Consider the following 19,411-nt stretch of genomic DNA (forward strand, 5'->3'; position numbering starts at 1 on the left):
ATCTGGTTTACTGAGGCATAATTTATATACAGTAAAATTCACCCTTTTTAAGTGTAGAGTTTGACCAGTTTGCACAGATTATATAGTTGTTTGACCGTGACCACTACCACAGTCAAAACATTGAACATCTTTTACTATCTGACGTTAAGCTAGGTATTTAACTTTTCCTAGTTAAAAGCCATAGGATGCAGGACTGAGCCAGCTCATCACTGGGCCTCTCCTAGCTCTAGGATAAACCTGGTTTTGCTGTGGCTTTAGCACTGTTTCTTCTCATAGTGTCTTGAGCTCCTCTCTAGCCATTTGTTAAATTATTTGGCCCATAAGTGGGAGGGGAGGGTGGATGTTAATTGACATGTGACCTGCAGGATCCTTTCAAATTCGGAATTTAGGTGATTGCCTACTGTTGCAAGATTGCTAATCTGTAATACCAAAAACCTGGGAGACTGTGGCTACTTGTCTAATAAGTTCCAGCAAGACCACGCTTCACCTCTGATGTCCAGGAGCTCTAGAAACTTCCAGATATTAATTAATAGCCATACCTCAAATTTCACTGAAGAGGTGAAACATATAAATAATAGTTAAAACATGTTACACTTAACCTTTTTAATGACTTTAAAATTATTTGTATTTCTCTTATTTCAGCCTGATTTTCTTTTCCCCCCCACACAATTGATGGATTTGGGGGAATATGCACAAAAGATCCATTGAGAAGCGTTTTTAACGTCCATGTTCTTCATTCTTCAGGTTATTGGCATTGGAGCTGGACAGCAGTCTCGGATACACTGCACACGCCTTGCAGGGGATAAGGCAAACTATTGGTGGCTTAGACATCACCCACAAGTGCTTTCTATGAAGTTTAAAACTGGAGTGAAGAGAGCAGAAATCTCCAACGCCATCGATCAATATGTTACTGGAACCATCGGAGAGGTAAAAAGGCTGTCGTTGAGTATGGGTGGAGTGTATTAGTATGTTAACCCTTTTCTGTGTAACAGGCTATCTTCATCACTACAAAGAGAAAAGATATTTTTCTTGAAGTTCTGTATTATCTAAGTTTACTAATCTAAACTTCTGTCTCATTTACCTTTCTTTGGCGTTCTTTATCCCTGACATTACAGCTCATCTGTCTTTTTTGTGTGTGTGATACGCGGGCCTCTCACTGTTGTGGCCTCTCCCGTTGCGGAGCACAGGCTCCGGACGTGCAGGCTCAGCGGCCATGGCTCACGGGCCCAGCCGCTCCGTGGCATGTGGGATCTTCCCAGACCGGGGCACGAACCCGTGTCCCCTGCATCGGCAGGTGGACTCTCAACCACTGCGCCACCAGGGAAGCCCTGTCTTTTTAGATTATAACCACTGGTTTAGATTTTTATGTTTGTACCTCCCCTGTTGATTATAAGCTTTTTTTTCCCTATATATTTATTCATTTTGGGCTGCGTTGGGTCTTCGTTGCTGCGCGTGGGCTTTTTCTAGTTGTGGCAGGCAGGGGCTGCTCTTCATTGAGGTGCGCAGGCTTCTCATTGCAGTGGCTTCTCTTGTTGCAGTGTGTGGGCTCTAGGAGCACAGGCTTCAGTAGTTGTAGCACACAGGCTCGCTAGTTGTGGTGCACGGGCTTAGTTGCTCCGCGGCATGTGGGATCTTCCTGGACCAGGGCTCTTCGAACCCATGTCCCCTGCATTGGCAGGTGGATTCTTAACCACTGCACCACCAGGGAAGTTCCTATAAGCTTTTTTTTTTTTTAAAGATTTATTTGTTTGTTTTTTTGTTTATTATTTATTTGGCTGTGTCGGGTCTTAGTTGCAGCATGCAGGCTTCTCTCTAGCTGTGGCGTGTGGACTCTGTAGCTGCGGCGTGCGGGCTCTAGAGCGCGCTTGCTCAGTACTTGTGGCATGCGAGCTTAGTTGCCTGTGGCGTGTGGGTTCTTAGTTCCCTGACCAGGAATCGAAGCCACGTCCCCTGCATTGGAAGGCGGATTCTTAACCACTGGACCACGAGGGAAGTCCCTGATTATAAGTTTTGGTGGCAGGGGCTGTTTTTCACCCATCTTGGGTGTCTGTCACAGTGCCAGTCATGATGCTTACTACGTGATAGGTGTGTATTTAACATTGCATACAAATTACTTGATAGCAGGTAACAAATGTCCCTCTACAATTTCTACAAGCTCCATTAACAACTCAGTGTACTTGTGTTATATTTCTTTAATGTTTTCTACTTTGAAGCAGGTATATGGGAGCATTAAAATTGCAAGTATTAGGTAGCCTGCTAAAAGAATAGGATTTAGCCCAGTTTCTGGAAATAGAAATGCTTAACAGGTACTGGATGCAAAACACAAAGAGAAGCTTGGTAATCAAAAACTCAGTGGTCTTCTGAGGGGCTGAGTCAACGCCACTGGGTTGTCCATTCAGGGACAGGTATCCATGACATGATCAACAGGTGTCATCGGAGAGTGTGCTTTGTAACCAGGAAATGCTTCAAACAGCTTTTTAAAAAAATTACTTTAATATTTGCTTTTTCTGCTTATTACACAACAAATCGTGCTGTAAGTCCTGGAAGAGAACTTAACATATGTGAATAAGAATAAAAGTATATTGTTTAAGCATTTTGGCTTAAACCCCAAATAGAAGTACTTTTATAAAATGAATACTGTTGAGCCATGTTCTGGTTGGTCTATTAGACTGACTCTGTACTTAAGACTAATTATTGTAGAAATGTACTTCTAGAAATTATCTGTTTCCTTGCTTGCTTTGACACAGGGATATAAAGCAGTAGATTTAACTTAGAGATTAAAGAACAAAATATATTTGGAATAAACTGGCTTGTAAATGGTACAGTCTTTATCTGGTACACGTAAGTTTAATTTTCTTCCTTAATGAAATGTTATACAGCATCAAAAAAAGGTTCTAGAAATATGGACTTGGATATAAATGAGTCATTATTTATAATTAAGTCCTAGCAAAAATGCCCAAATGATTTTCTGGCATTCTGATTTGTATCAAATAGTACTGAAGAAGGTGTAAAAACCTGTCTTTCCCCTCTGCCCCCACTCATAGGGTGAAGATTTGATCAAGTGGAAGGCACTGTTTGAGCAGGTCCCCGAGTTATTAACTGAGGCAGAGAAGAAGGAATGGGTTGACAAACTTAGTGAAGTGTCCATCAGCTCTGATGCCTTCTTTCCTTTCCGGGATAATGTAGACAGAGCTAAAAGGGTAAGTATGGAATTGGTGTGGGTATGGATTTGGTCATTATGCAGCAACCATTTCAGAGATGCTGCTTCTGATTTTTCAGTTCTATGAGTTATATTATGTATCCAGGCTATGATGATGTGATATATCAGTAACATCTACAGTATTATTTTGACTTCTTTTGTTGTATGGACAACCCAAATCCCGTCATTTTGCCTCTTGACCGAATCAGTGTGCAATGTGAATCGTTGTTAGCTTGCACTTGATATTGGGTGTGAGGGGTTGATTCTGGACGTGTTTTGGCATGAAGCTGTGTTTCGAGAGTCCATCTCTGTCTCCCCCTCAGAGTGGCGTGGCGTACATCGCTGCCCCTTCCGGTTCCACTGCTGACAAAGTTGTGATCGAGGCTTGTGATGAGCTGGGAATAATCCTCGCTCACACAAATCTCCGGCTCTTCCATCACTGACTTCTTCACACTTTACTTTATACCCTGCCTATGTGTAGGTGAAAAATCACATATGGAATTTTGAAAATAACCTTTTTAAAAAAATAAAGCGTTAAATTTTAATACTCTTGGAGCCATGGTATCTGGTAGTTGTATTTATTTTGTCTTAGTTATAGGCTCTTTAGTTTGACAGACATTACACATGGTTATTTGTAAGAAATACAGGAGCATCCCTGCCTCCTGGGGCTCAGCTCATCCCCAAATGTTACCTGTGTGAACATCTGAAAATCGTTAGGTAAGCCAAAGAAACTGAGCAGCCACCATAGCAGGTAGCACAGGCATCTTCAAGTCCCACTAGTTTACTCATAGGGGATTCTGCTCAGGAGTTTCCTGTAATCATAGTTCTAAAAAGTGTGGTGGACTGCCTTCTAAACAAACAGCAGATTGTGGACTCGAAACTTAGGGGGGATTAAATCTTCTGTTGGCCTGACATTAGGATACTGCCAGTACTTCCTCCTTCCTGTGTGAAGTGAAATGTTTCCCATAATTTAAAGCAGTCCTTGATGTCCGCTCTGGAGCTACCTAAAAAATGTATTCAATGTTCGGTGCCCAGAAATGGACCCGGTATCCTCCCAGGTTTACTACCGCAAGTAGGGTGCAGTGGATGGCAGTGCCTTCCTGCATCAGGACGTAATTGTGCGTGTATGTGCCCTGCCCGTGTGGTCCTGATTGTTCAGGTATTACACCGAAGGCCAACGGAAACCTTTTGTCATCTTTCACCTTAAAAGTTGTGTCCTGCCCTCTTCCCATGTCCTTAACCCACTTTCCCTAAATTAAAAGATTTCTGATGGGTTTTTTAAAGGTTATCCTTCTAGTCATTACTATATTGACTAATCTTCCGGCCCTTGTATAGTTAGTACCCTCCCACACTGAAAACAAGGATGACTTGTGTGACCAATAAAATACTGTAGGAACAATGTGTGACTGCTGAGGCTAGGCCGTAAAAGGCATTACAACTTCAGCCTTAGTTTCTTGGAGTTAGCCAGTGCCATGCTGTAGGTACCTTGAAGCAGCCCTGCTGAAAGAGAAACTATCTTGCCAACACTACCTGCCCGCCACGTGCGTGACCTGCCTTGGAAGTGGAGCTCCAGTCTCAAGGCGACATCTTGCTGCCACCTGTTGAGAGACCTGAGCCAGAACTGTTCAAAGGAGCTTCTCATGAATTCCTGGTACACAGAAACAGATTATGTATTGCTTTAAGCCATAAAGTTTTGGGGTGCTTTGTTAGGTAGCAATAAACAGCTGATACATATTTTGGCTTGCAACTTGTTAAGTGTGCATTCTATCTCCCCTTGACCAAAGGTTAACACTGAGGGTATAATTATTGGAAGAATTGTTTCTCCATTTAACACTGTACGGTTTGAACACATTTACATAAATATTTTAAAGAATGGTACTACAAACTATCTCAATTAGATATAAATACTTATGTCCAGATTTATCAAATTAATTCATTCTCTAATCACTGTTGTACATTTGCAGAAAAGAGGACTGTGTGAGAGCTGAAATTCCACCCACCATTACCGCCCAGATATACAGGCACAATATTAATTTTTAAAGACTCAAAATGCTTTTTTCTAAAAATATTTTTTACATTTATTTATTTTTGGCTGCATTGGGTCCTGGTTGCTGCGCGCGGGCTTTCTCTAGTTGCAGTGAGCGGGGGCTACTCTTTGTTGCAGTGTGCGGGCTTCTCAAGCTCTACGCGCGTGGGCTTCAGTAGTTGTGGCTCATGGGTCTGTAGTTGTGACGCGCAGGCTCAGTGGTTGTGGTGCATGGGATCAGTAGTTGTGGCTCGCAGGCTCTAGAGCGCAGGCTCAGTAGTTGTGGTGCATGGGCTCAGTAGTTGTGACTCGCAGCCTCAGTAGTTGTGGTGCATGGGCTCAGCAGTTGTGGCTCGCAGGCTTTAGAGCACAGGCTCAGTAGTGGTGGCGCACAGGCTTAGTTGCCCCACAGCATGTGGGATCCTCCCGGACCAGGGCTCAAACCCGTGTCCCCTGCATTGGCAGGTGGATCCTTAACCACTGTGCCATCAGGGAATCCCCTCAAAATGCTTTTGAGAGTATTTCCTTTTAATACTTTCTGAGGTAATTTTTAAATTTTGGACCTCAGACATAAAGAATTGGAATAATCATAGTCCGTAGTTCGTGACAGACTGGTCTATGTGTATATTTTTAGGAATGTAATAGTAATGTGACCTCATCTCCCAAAACAGAAGCTAGAATCTGAGCAGTAACTTATTCTAAACATTTGGTGCCCCCAACTTCTCTACCCCATCCCATCGCAGGGTTTCCTCCAAGAAAATCTCATCCTGTATCCCATTTTCATCTTTGCATCTTTATGCATCTAAAAACTAGAGACCTGGGCTTCCCTGGTGGCACAGTGGTTGAGAGTCCGCCTGCCGATGCAGGGGACATGGGTTTGTGCCCCGGTCCGGGAAGATCCCACATGCCATGGAGCGGCTGGGCCCGTGAGCCGTGGCCGCTGAGCCTGTGTGTCCGGAGCCTGTGCTCCACAACGGGAGAGACCACAACAGTGAGAGACCCACGTACCACAAAAAAAAAAAACCCAAAACTAGAGACCTTCGCTTACCTATCCAAAGATTGTGAAGATTTTTCTCTTATGTTTTCCTTTAGGCAATTATAGTTTTCACTCTTACAGTTAGGTCTTGTTATCTATTCCGGTGTTAAAGTGATGCATGGGTCAAGTTTCATTTCTTTCCATACATTCATCCAGTTGTTCTAGCATCGTTTGTTGAGACAACTCTTCCTGTTGAATTGCCTTGTTGCCTCAACCATACTTGTGTGTCATGTCTTGACTCTTTTTCTGTTCTACTGTTATGTTTGTCCTAATACCAACACCACACTGTCTTGATTATTGTAGCTTAATAGTAAATTTTGAAATTGGGTAGTGTGAGTCCTTCATAATAGTCTTTTTAAAGATTTCTTGGCTATTCCAGGTCCTTGGCATTTCCATGTAAATTTTAGAATCAACTAGTCCATTTTTCCAAAAACCCTCTCGAGATTTTAATTGGAATTGCATTGAATCTGTAGATCAGTTTGTGGAGAATTGATGTTGATCCCCTTTGAAGGTTGATCCCTTCTGGTTTCCACCAGCTTTTGGTTGCCTTCCAGGGGTTTTAAATAGATTTTTAAACATTTCTGTCAAGTGTTCATAATTACCTGCAGGAGGGTTAGTCCAATATAATCTACTCTGCCATTAAGAAGATAAAAAAACAGGGCTTCCCTGGTGGCGCAGTGGTTGAGAATCCGCCTGCCGATGCAGGAGACACGGGTTCGTGCCCTGGTCCGGGAAGATCCCACATGCCGCGGAGCAATTGAGCCCGTGAGCCATGGCCGCTGGGCCTGCGCGTTCGGAGCCTGTGTTCCACAACGGGAGAGGCCACAACAGTGAGAGGCCTGCATACCGCAAAAAAAAAAAAAAAAAAAAAAAAAAGATAAAAAAACACCAATAAATATCATAGGATGTTTTCTAGTAATTGCTTTAGCTTCTTAAATAATTTTATTTCTAAGTTAGTTCTAGCAAGGTATATTTTTCCCCTAGGAATTTGACCATTTTTTCTAAGTTTTCAAAATTGTTAGTATGTAGTTATAAGTAGTTTTCTCAGTTTTTAAAAGGTCTTTATTATGGATAGTTTGGGATAAACACAAAAAAAGTAAAATTCTATGTATCTATCATCCAACTATAATAGCCTCATGACTACTTTAGTTTTATCTGTTTCCCCACTTCTCATGCCTCAACACATTATTTTGAAGCAAAGTCTATAGATATTTCATCTGTAAATATTTCAATCGGTTAATCTAAAAGTAACTTAAAAAATAATTTTTTAAATGAATATTCTTATACTTTAAAATGCATGACTGCATCTATCAACTGAAAGTGCCAAGAAGTGTGACACCCCAGTGGCAATGAGCATACCTAATGCTAAGATCTTGGTTTCTAATAGCATTATCTAATAAAATGATCCAGGACTCCTTGGAGAAATGGGTTCCTCTAGATAATGAAAGCACCGAGTCCTAACCACTGGACAACCAGGGAATTCCCAAGAATCATTTTTTAAATAAACATATTTCACCACCAACTCGGTAAAGAAAAAGGATCTTGCCAGCAGCTCCCCTTCCATGTCCCCCCATACCTGTTCTTGATTATGGCCCCCTCTTTCCTTCTAGGAAACCACGTTTGGGCCGTTTTTGATTATCTCTCCCTTGTTTTGTCACTCACCAGTTTGGTGATCTTGGGCACATGCCTTAACCTCTTGGAATTTGTTTTCTCATCTATAAAATGGAGATGTATTTGCTCCCAAGGGGGCTGAATAGCTCCTGGTTAAAAGCATACAACCCAGGGCCAGTTTGTCAGGTTCAAGTTCCAGTTCTGCTACTAACAAACTGTGTGATGGTAGGTGATTCACTTAGCCTTTCCTCACTTTCTACTTATAAACTGATATTGCAGTACCTACCTCTTCGGGTTGCTCTGAGGAGTAAATGAAACAAAATATTTAACAACACCTCAGACATGATAAATACTGCTCAAAAAAAAATGCTACTTAGCACAGGGAGATCACATCTGTGCTTTGTGACCACCTAGAGGGGTGGGATAGGGAGGGTGGGAGGGAGGGTGACAAGAGGGAAGATATGGGAACATATGTATATGTATAACGGATTCACTTTGTTGTAAAGCAGAAACTAACACACTATTGTAAAAGTTATACTCTAATAAAGATGTTAAAAAAATGCTACTTATTATTTCATAATGCTTTTGTGTATATGGGGCATGGAAGGTAGTGGAAGATGATACTAATGTGTGGAAGTTGGATTTTGCCTTAGTTTTTGAATAGGTAGCCAGAAAGTTTGAGTTCCTTCAATCTTTTTTTTTATTATTATTTGGGCTGTACCATGTCTTAGTTGAGGAATGCATGTGGGATCTGGTTCCCCAATGAGGGATCAAACCCAGGCCCCCTGCATCGAGAGCTCACGGTCTTACCCACTGCACCACCAGGGAAGTCTCTCTTCAATCTTTCATCTACTCTGTTTTCCCAAACCGCTTCTTACTGCTACTGAATTGGTCGACTAGACCCATACCAGGGTCCTAGCCCGGGCCGGGACCCCTTGTCTCGGCCAGGGAGGTTCTTTTTCCTATTTTTTTCCATTTTTGCCAATAGCAAAACCTATGTTGAGACTGGAGCAGCACAAACTTTATTTAATGGTCAAAGAATGGAGAAGCAGGAACCTAGTTCACAAATCAACTTCCTAACCCAATTAGAGCAGAGACACCAAATATATAGGAGGGTCAAGGTAAAAGGGAGGGAATTGGAAAGAGGGGAAGGAATATCCACGAGTTATCCGAGAATAGGGGTGTGGTTTGGACCTGGAGACTGATGCGACACTGCTTTTCAGTCTTTGTATGGGCTTTTACAGTTGCTGTTGTGGCGCTGGTGGGCGTGTCAGCATGTTAATGTATTACAAGGAGCATAGAAATGAGGCTCAAAGTGTACTGGAAGTCAAATCTTCCACCGTCTTGGATCTAGTTGATTCTAACCAGTTCTTATTTTTTTTCTCTTTGCAGTTTCCTCCTGAAACTTAGATAAGAGTAACTGGTTTCCTTTCGAGGGAGGGGCAGGGGTGTGATTATGGGGCAACAACCTTGGTGACATTACCAGTAAGCAAAAGGATATTGAGGTTTTCTGTAACTAAAGTGCCATTTTTTTCAGTTGAAATTATAAAATGCAAGTCAGTGATTTTTTAGTATATTCACAAAGTTGTAGGGCTGTCACCACTGTTCAGTTCCAGAACATTTCCATCACCCCAAGAAGAAGCCACATTCTGATTAGCAGTTATTCTCTATTCTTCTCTCCCTCTGGTAACCATTAATCTACTTTCTGTCTCTATTAGTTTGACTATCCTGGACATTGTGTATAAATGGAACCATACATTATGTGACCTTTTGTACCTAACTTCTTTCACTTAGTGTGTTTTCAAGGTTCATGGTGTAGCATGTATGAATACTTCATTCCTTTTTATGATCAAATAATATTCCATTGTATGAACAGACCACATGTTGTTTATTCATTCATCAGCTGATGGACATTTGGGTTGTTTCCACTTTTTGGCTGTTAACGAAAAATGGTGCTGTGAACGTTTTTGTACAAGTTTTTATGTGAACATACGTTTTCAGTTCTCTTGGGTATATATATACCTGGGAGTGAAATTGCTGGGTCATATGGTAACTCAATGGTTAGCTTTTTGTGGAACCACCAAACTGTTTTCCACAGCAGCTGCACTATTTTACTTTTCCACCAGCAGTGTATGAAAGGGTTCCAGTTTCTCCACCAAAGTGGCATGTTCACCGCTTGGCTCGGCATCTTACAACTAATGCTGAATTTTACGGATCAGCAGGTTTCGCTGTACAGTCCTGACCAGCAGTCTCCTGGCAGAGGCAAGGTTTCCTTCTGGAACGAAATGGGGGTTTCTGAGGTACCGTGATGCAAAGAGCTCCCTGGGAGCATCCTTGGCCCGCAGTGTGTTTTCCGTAAGGGCAGTCCGCTGGGACGGGCTGCCCGCAGGATGGGTGATTGAAGCCCTAGCCAGCACTGGGTGCTGACAATCACCCCCATGCTGGCCACCTCCAAGCAAAGCTAATAACTTCAAGCCTTTGGAGGCTCCACACAAGAGCCATTAATAGGATAAATCTGGCTCCTCAGATTGTTAGAACTTTTACGTCTCTAAAGAGGAATTCAGGGAAATGTAAAACATGCTTTAATATTTCATACCTAACTCTGCTGAGGAATGTTAAAAAAGGAATTTCCCGTTTGGGGCTTGCAGCTGAAGCATCGTTTCTCTTGCTCTTTTATTACTTACAGTATTTTCTTCTCTTCCGCTGTAATTTATATAGATTTTTGTTTGCAATTCAAATTGAATCTCTTATTTTAATGAGACTATGAAATGGGATGATGTGGCAACGATAATAACCTGCATCTCAAATATGACTGCCATATATAACTCTTTAAAAATAACTTTCTTAGTCCGAAAAATCCAGGGCAGGGCAAGGTGCTGCCCTGCTTTGTGCTGCGTCTGCTTTATCAGCCTTTGTGGTAATCATTAAATGTCCCCAAACATGAGACATCCCATGAGACGTCTTTTTTTTAATGGTTGAAATGTATCTCCTGAAAATGTGATTTTTTTAAAATTGGAGTCTGCCACTTTCCCTGTCACAGTGATGGGAACTTACTGAATAGGAAGCAATTTCAGCACTTAAATGTGCTGACGTGTGTTTCTTAATCACTTTAATGAGTTTCATACAACTAGAAATGGAATAGAATTTTCAATGGAAATATAATTAAATGGAAAAGTCATTTCCTATACTTGTAATTTCCACCTGAGCATTTTTTTTTTGCGGTACGCGGGCCTCTCACTGTTGTGGCCTCTCCCGTTGCGGAGCACAGGCTCCGGACGCCCAGGCTCAGTGGCCATGGCTCATGGGCCCAGCCGCTCCGCGGCATGTGGGATCTTCCCGGACCGGGGCACGAACCCGTGTCCCCTGCATCGGCAGGCGGATTCTCAACCACTGCGCCACCAGGGAAGCCCCACCTGAGCATTTCTTTATTCACCTCCGCAGAACGTGTGCCTTACAGGCTTAAAGTGATGTTATGCTGACTAACTTGCATAATTAATTCACTCTGGTCATTAGAGCTGAAAACAACAAAAATACTCAGCCATAAATTTTATTACAAATCACGTCCAGCAAGATAAGGTATAGCTTCAAAATTATGATTTTTCTTTTTAAACTCATATATTTACTACTTTTATCTGACCTTGCTTGAATTGCCAGTTTCTTGCCTGAATCCAGATTGGTCTTTTAATTATGCCTTTTCAGTCTGGCCTGCTTAAGACAATTCTCAGGAACAACAGTAACATGAGTCAGTAAAAAGTGTAAAAGATCTTTGGAAATCCTTGTGTTTGAATGATTTTGCTGAGAAAAAGTAAAAAAGAAAGTTTTACCATTTTGCCTTGTGATGCCAAAACGTAAAAGACCATTGAAATTTAATTTGTTCTGATTATCTACATGTAGTTACTGACTCACTATTGAAAGAGTTTCATTTGTAAATTTAATATATTTCTTTTGAGAATCTAGCAGACGTTCTGGAAGAAGTGGTACTTTTTAAAATCTTAAATGTGGAACTTGCAGATTTTACATTTCAGTGTGCAAGTTTTTGATGGGGTCACCATCCATTTAATTAATGTAGTCCAACTGGATTTACTTAAACTCATGTTGGAGAAAATAGTTTTAGGTTTGTCTCTAGATAAGTGGTTTGAAGCAAAGTCAGTCTCAACCCAAAGGTGTTCTTTCATTACGTTTTTAAATGTAAAGACCTTTCACTAGGATGGAGCTGAGGTGCAGACTTTCACAAGTGCAGTACCTGGGCTTCCTCTTCACATGAAAGATGGAAGCAGGAGCCCTCTTTCTCTTTGGTGTGTGTCTACAGTGGGGCTTCCCCTTACACATGTGTGAATTTGTATTGGGTCGTATTCTCTCTCCATGAACAATGATGACCCACGTATGTGGAACAGTCATTTAATATCATCATGATCTGTTCTTCCTGTGATTTGTCCTTTTTTTCACATGTACAGAGCAGCTCTCTTGGTAACTACTGGCTTGACAAAGCTGAAAGTTTAGTGATGTTAACAGAAGTCCGGGGTGTGAGTCTGTGTCCTGCTAAGGAAAACTCATCTGAGCTGCAGTCCTGTCAAATTAGACTGTGGAACCTCTCCCTGGGTGGGATAGGGAAGGTGGGAGGGAGACGCAAGAGCAGGGGGGTATGGGGATATATGTATATGTATGGCTGATTCACTTTGTTTTACAGCAGAAACTAACACACCATTGTAGAGCAATTATACTCCAATAAAGATGTTAAAAAAAAAAAATATCTCCCTAATGAGATGCTAAATGGCAAGGTATGTTATAAACTAAATCCATTCCAACATGAGTTTTGTTTTTTGTTTCTTTTTTAAAAACAAATGAACCCTGAGGAAATCTCTTTTTGTATTTAGTCTTAATATTTATTGCCAGGTATTCAGTGAAATATTTTGTTACAGTGGTGTATAAAAGTGTTTTTCATGTCTTGTATATTATGAATTACTAATCTTTTACTAATTAATAATTGACTATTTCCAGTGCCGCTGTTTTACTATTTTGTTTATTTATTTTTTTGCGGTACGCGGGCCTCTCACTGTTGTGGCCTCTCCCGTTGCGGAGCACAGGCTCTGGACGCGCAGGCTCAGCGGCCATGGCTCACGGGCCCAGCCGCTCCGCGGCATGTGGGATCTTCCCGGACCGGGGCACGAACCCGTGTCCCCTGCATCGGCAGGCGGATTCTCAACCACTGCGCCACCAGGGAAGCCCTGTTTTACTATTTTGGATGCCAGATTTAATCTCAAAGTTTTAGATTTGTTGGTTCCCCGAAGTTAAATTGAAAAAAAAAAAGGGCCTTTGTAGACCAGGACTACACACACTCTGTTCATCTGGGGCACTCCAGGGTCAGCTGGCATTTAAACAACTTGGATTGACGTTATCATACCACAGCGATTCCTTGAGACAGAACCCCTCTATGCCATGCGATTTAAGTAGTTTTTTGGTGGTTTTTTTGTTTTGTTTTGTTTTGTTTTGTTTGGCTTTACTGTGCAGCGTGCAGGATCTTAGTTCCCTGACCAGGGATTAAACCCGCTCCCCCTGAAGTGGAAGTGAGGAGTCCTAACCACTGGACCACCAGGGATTTAAGTAGTTTTAACATCTTTTTATTTTCCTTGCAGGTAATCTCTTTGAATAGATGTTTATTTAATGAAGGACGGAAAGGAAGTGGGAGGGAGGAGAGAATTATAATGGTTAGAAAAGAACAATGAAAAGGTTGTTTCGATTATACTTCTGAAGAGCTAGCAAGTTAAGTATCTGAATCCACCTAAATCTGCTAAAGCGGAAAATATAAAGTTATCTCCATTACTGAAGAGATAAAATGACAAGACTGAATCTGGGTTTGGGGAGTGACAGACTTAGAAAAAAGCTTGTACATAAATCACCAAAATTTAGAGAGCCGTGCCCATCATGGGTTTTCAAATGTTTGCTGAATAGCAAAGAAAAAAACATTCAGGAAGATTCTTATTTTCCCCCAAATTTCTGTATGTAAAAAAGCAGCCATGATGTTCAAGTTGTGGAACGTAAATCTTTTATTAAACAGTTGTCTTTCCACAGTAGTAAAGCTTTGGCATGTACAGTATAAAAAATAATCACCAACCATAATTAGACCAAATTCTTCTTATTAACTGCATACTAAGTGTCTTCAATACAATTTTTTCCATATAAAAATACAGGGAAAAATTGATAAATAACAGGTAAGAGAAAGATTTCTAGGCAATTACTAGAATCATTTGGAAATAGTACTGTGGATATTTCAAATATCACAGCAACAAGGACATGCCATTCCTACAATATTGTGGGCCAGATAGTTAAGTGGAAGCAGAAGTGTTTGGGTAACTTTCCTTTTGAAAATTTTGGTAATATCATTTCAAGACATTTTGTATCTTGGTTGGTGCATGTGCTTCCCTATTGATCCCAATCCAAACCACAAGTTAGAATCATTTCATTTAAAATACTGAGCAGTATTGAATACTTTGGAGAACTGGCAACATACTGCCCCATTTGTGAGAAAATCTGAAAACACTCCCAGGGTGATGCTTGGAGAAGCTGTGGATTGAGCTGAAGCTGGAGAAGTTACTCCAGAGCAGAGGGCTTAAGAAAGAAACAAACTAAGCTGGGGTCTGCTAACATCACTCCCGTTTGGATGGACCTTGACAGAGATCCGTGCTTGTTTCTCTGGGTTGGAAATATTACTCTCGGGAATCTTCTCTGTCAGCCTGTACATCCAAAGGCATGAAGCACTCAATTGGGCAGTTGACATTCTGTTAAAAAAGAAGAAGAAAAATTAACAGCAATACTGTAAAGCCTACAGAAGGAAAAAGGGGAGGGTGGCTTCTCTGATAATTACTGACGCATAGGAAAATATGTCTAGCTTTAAGAGCTTAGCTATATACTGGGCAATGGGAGATGCTCAAGAGAACCCAAATTATGTTACAGCATACAATATTCTTTCTGCTCTTAAGTCTTTTAAAAGAGTTTTTTAAAAATTGGTTCATTCAGAAAAACAGGTACCTACAGAAAGAGACTCCCTACTATGTGCCTAATTGCATTTGGGGGAGAAATACACAGGGTGCAAATGCACTTACAGTGTTTGTTCTCTGATGGTATCTCTGCGAATACTGGTTGTAGGAGTGGGCAGTTGAACCTTCGTGACCGGGTTCAGCCCCTGGTCTGCGGCAGTTGTCACAGCGCCAGCCCTGAGAGAGGGGAACACAAGAACATCGCAACTTAGAGCTTGTGTCAAAGAATTTCACCTCTTATACGAGTTGGCAAAATATACGCAGTTAGTCACAAAGGAAGCTTTGAGGATGATTTCATGCATTTATAACTTGCAGAATATATGTTGGCTGATTACTCATATTTTATAGCTGCCTCTATTTATGCTTTTCCTTCTTCCTGAAATGTCTTACAAACGCCACCCATCTGCTAAGGCTGATTCCAGTCCTGACTTCCTTAATAACTTTTCCACACTACATGATGGGGAGGAGGTTTTCCTGGAATCCTAGAGCTTTTAAAAGGAACGTGAGATCACATAGACAGACACCCGCATTTTACAGGTAAGGGAAAGGAGACCCAGAAGAATGACTGGGGGGCGGGGAAGTCACACAGTGACCTGTGAGTTGAGTGGGACTGCCACCCAGCTGGGTGACTCCTGGTCATGTCCTTTCTACTGAGGGATCCTGGGACTTTCCAGTCATTTGCGCCTTCTTCTGCCTAAATTAACCTGAGTTGGGCTTTTCTCTTACAGCTAGAAGAACCCTAAATAATACGATCACTTTCTTTCTTATATTGTCAGTGGAATATTTAAGACATATTTGTCCATTTAAAAGTATATTCCCCATAATACCTAAGACAGTACAGGTAAATACCTACTTACAGAATCAGTGAATCTTGCTTTCATATAAACGTTAACAGTTCCCACTCCTGTCTAAAGTGTTTCATTTCTCACTTTGCTTTAGAACAGAACAGGTGTCACACGTGAAATCATGAGGCACAGAGGCTGAAGTGAGACCAAAACCGACTTCTCAACAAATTCACTTTCCATCACACTTTTCTACACTGAGCACATGACCAGAGATGACCGAGTTCTGTGATCACGGTCTTTATGTGTGTTAAAGAGAGACAGAGAGAGAGATTCTTTCCCCACCCAACCGCGAGTGGTGGAATAAGATCAGAGTAGCTTCCAGGGGCTGCCCTCAGCCAGACCCCTGAAGACCCTTCTCTGCTGCCAGTTTAATCTTCCTAAAAAGCGTCTTCCATCATGTTCCCTTTCTCTTGGGCACCTGCAACTGGCTAATGCCAAAGGCATCAACCAGTGAGCCTTACCCTGGAGTAGGGAGCATGCTCGTCAAGGACCAGAATTTGAAAAGCTGTTGGGGAGGGTATGTTTTCATTGAAAACAAAGGAATGTTATGTTTCATTGCTTTTATTTGAGTTATAAGGCATTTTATTTTGTAATTTCAAAGACGAGAGGAAAGCACAGCACTTTTCTGTTATATTGAAGTAGGACAGAGATTAGAAATGGTTGAGAAGTACTGGCATGAATAATGGACTTCCGAGGCCCTTCATAAGTGGCCCCCACTTCTTCCCATTTAATGTCTTACCACCGGACAGCAGGCAGAGGATTGTTTCACTGGAGCCCACACGTGCCAGCTCCTTCCCATTCCAGGGGGGCTGTGCTCACTCAGCTCTCTCTGCATCCCCCATCCCTCAGCCAAACTAATCATCCTAAACCCCAGCCAGGGGACTACGCTGGTGGCGCAGTAGTTAAGAACCCACCTGCCAGTGCAGGGGACATGGGTTCGAGCCCTGGTCCGGGAAGATCCCACATGCCACGGAGCAACTAAGCCCCGTGTGCCACAACTACCGAGCCTGTGCTCTAGAGCCCACGAGCCACAACTACTGAGCCCACATGCCACAACTACTGAAGCTTGTGCACCTAGAGCCCGTGCTCTGCAATAAGAGAAGCCACTGCACTGAGAAGCTGCGCACCACCATGAAGAGTAGCCCCTGCTCGGCACAACTAGAAAGAGCCCACGCGCAGCAACGAAGACCCAACGCAGCCAAAAATAAATAAATAACTTTTTTAAAAACCCCAAAACCCAGCCAGTTCATGCTTCTCTTTTCCACCAAACCTTTCCTGCTGACATCGGCCTACGTGGGAACTGGGTTTGTCAAGTCCATTCAGAACCTGACTTAATTAGCTGGACTTTCGATGTATGCTAATTTAATGTCGCCAACTATATCATTAAGAGCCAGGACCATTTCTCACTCTCTCTGTGTGTCCCATATTCCTGAGCATAGCACTAGACCTATGGTAGGAATCTATTTGGGGATTGAGAGAGGGTACAAAGAAGTGGTATTTTCTTAGATCTGGGTATTCAAGATATTTAACAGGAGTATCACAGGGGCACCTGCCCAACAGAATGGAGCAAGAAGCCCAGTGCTACCCGGCGTTTAACACTTCAGTTGCTGAAGAACGGAGGCAGTCTGAGAATAGTAGGTATGGGGGAGGCTGCCACAAAGGGGGAGAACTGGAAAGGGGTAGTCAGTAGCCTTATGTTCCAACAGGAGATGAAGTATTTCCCCACTTCATAAGGGGCACTACCACACCTGTGTGCACAGCACACACACAGGAAGCATAACTCTTAATCGTCCATACAGGAACCTCCCCCCCTTGTCTAAATTGCACAGAGCCTGGCCTATCTGGTCTTACCCGCTGGCCTCCAAAGCACGTGCAGGAGCAAATGGCGCCAAGATATTCTTTCTGCCACTGTTCTCCCACGTGGTACGTCTTCCCATCGTCATAACACGTTGCCTCGTCTACGTGGACACACAAATCATAAGCGCATGTAAGACTGAGAACAATAATACAGACTTGACCCCTCTGTGGGGGTGGGTTTGTTTCTCTTCTAAATTTATGTCATCACAGCCCACGTCCCACATGTTAATGGGAATCATCCATAAGAGAGGTACTGCTGTATAGATCTTAGGGCAGCATTTCCAAAGACTAGATCTAATACACTGGAAAAGGTTCAATGCAGAGATAGAGATCATATTTTAAAAGTTGAATCTAAAGACCCGTAAGGCTTTCTTGTTACATTTCACTGCAGATTATGGTCAAAATACTCAGGTCGGAAAAGTGCTAAAGTGCCCTATAACAACATTAAATTATGGCTCATTTTTGAAGCTTGTCTCTGCTGTCCCAAATCAAAAGATTAACAAACCCACCGTTCACTCCTCAAGAAGACCTAAAGTCTCCAATCATTTCTGGGGTTGAGAGTTACAGCTCAGTAATGAAGGTGGGAGTGCTCAAGAAGGCACTAAAAATGATTTGTGGCAACGTACGGGGATCGCACTTGAATTCTCCTTTTCCATTTCCGAGACACGTGCAGCTCATCATCTGGCCATTTTCTCCCTGACGATCCCATTTCTCTCCAATCTTGTAGTTCACACCATTATCATGGCACCATTCTGGGGGGTGGGGAAGATCAGAGGCAGGGAGTTATTGGCGTGTTCTGACTCACAAGATGGTGAGCGTACCAGGACATGTCACCAGACTTTCAAAGCCAGGTATCTGGAAGGAGTGGCGCAAGGAAAGATGAAGGTCATGATCCCTCTGACAAGCCACGTTTTTGGTTGGATTTGAAAATATTATCTTTACCACTTAACATTTTCTCGGCTATTTTAAGATCCAGTCTATTCCATCATAATCATTTCACAAGAATAGTCAATGACCTTCATTTGAATTCTCCCTATTAAGGTTTAAAATTGGGAAGGCTACAAATAGATAATAGGTGAAAAGCCACTTTTGGATTTGCAGAGATCGTGGATACAAAGTTCAATTAACCAAAAAGCAAAGAGCAGCTGGTTTCTACACACTACAACCTGTTTCTTGTAAATGGGAAAAGTGAAAGAATAAACCTATGTATCAAAACAAAAACAAAATGATAAATCAATGGTTATCATCCTACAAATAAGACTGGTTCCAAGGAATACCTAAAATTCAGTTATATATCTTTACCTACATAAAAGATGACTTTTTAATCTTCAAAGTTTATACTAAAGCAAAACAAACTTTGGAAGTTTATATAATACACACAACTTCTATTTTATCAACAAGTCAGTCATTCCTAAAACTTTAAAAAAGTTAGTCAATAATTATGACATCTAAGTGAAGAATATGTAAGTTGAACCAAAGAATCACATAAATCAACTTACAGCTCTGCTCCCACAGTTGCACCTAAGTACTTACATAGGTAATAAATATACAGACTTAAAAACAGCTCAGTTTCAGAAATTAAAAACCACCTAATTGATGCCAAATGTTAAAACTTCCAACTCCTAAACAGCATATGACACTTCTATTTTCAGATGGTCAAGCACAGTAGTCTGCATTGAAAAAATTAGTTGTTTTTATATTTCAGTCTGTTCATGTATACAAGTTAAGTAAATTACTCTTAAGATCTTTTAAAAATCATTATGTCATATTTCACCCAGTACAATTCCTGGATATGTCTATAGG

The 19,411-nt window shown here is 41.8% G+C and overlaps 2 protein-coding genes across 10 annotated transcripts in view; one reads left to right on the forward strand and one right to left on the reverse strand.

The window, feature by feature from the left end:
• Window positions 1-12,681, forward strand: part of ATIC (5-aminoimidazole-4-carboxamide ribonucleotide formyltransferase/IMP cyclohydrolase) — a 40,084-nt gene extending 27,403 nt beyond the window's left edge. The window contains exons 14-16 of one of the 2 annotated variants that reach the window (XM_059052793.2): window positions 745-927; window positions 3,045-3,200; window positions 3,523-3,754. In XM_059052793.2, coding sequence (XP_058908776.1) covers window positions 745-927; window positions 3,045-3,200; window positions 3,523-3,642 — 459 coding nt within the window. In that variant the 3' untranslated portion in view covers window positions 3,643-3,754. Of the gene's footprint in view, window positions 1-744; window positions 928-3,044; window positions 3,201-3,522; window positions 3,755-12,326 lie in introns of those variants that run through there. The other variant, XM_067026825.1, reaches the window with a different exon arrangement.
• Window positions 12,682-13,898: 1,217 nt separating this feature from the next.
• Window positions 13,899-19,411, reverse strand: part of FN1 (fibronectin 1) — a 69,541-nt gene continuing 64,028 nt past the window's right edge. For all 8 annotated transcript variants that reach the window (XM_059052782.2, XM_059052778.2, XM_059052780.2 and 5 more), the window contains 4 exons: window positions 18,235-18,360; window positions 17,603-17,709; window positions 14,973-15,083; window positions 13,899-14,648 (listed from right to left, as the gene is read on the reverse strand). In XM_059052782.2, the coding sequence (XP_058908765.1) occupies window positions 14,577-14,648; window positions 14,973-15,083; window positions 17,603-17,709; window positions 18,235-18,360 (416 nt within the window). In that variant the 3' untranslated portion in view covers window positions 13,899-14,576. The remainder of the gene's footprint in view (window positions 14,649-14,972; window positions 15,084-17,602; window positions 17,710-18,234; window positions 18,361-19,411) is intronic.

The sequence above is a fragment of the Kogia breviceps genome, chromosome 2 (assembly GCF_026419965.1).
Source record: "Kogia breviceps isolate mKogBre1 chromosome 2, mKogBre1 haplotype 1, whole genome shotgun sequence".
Classification (NCBI taxonomy): domain Eukaryota; kingdom Metazoa; phylum Chordata; class Mammalia; order Artiodactyla; family Physeteridae; genus Kogia; species Kogia breviceps.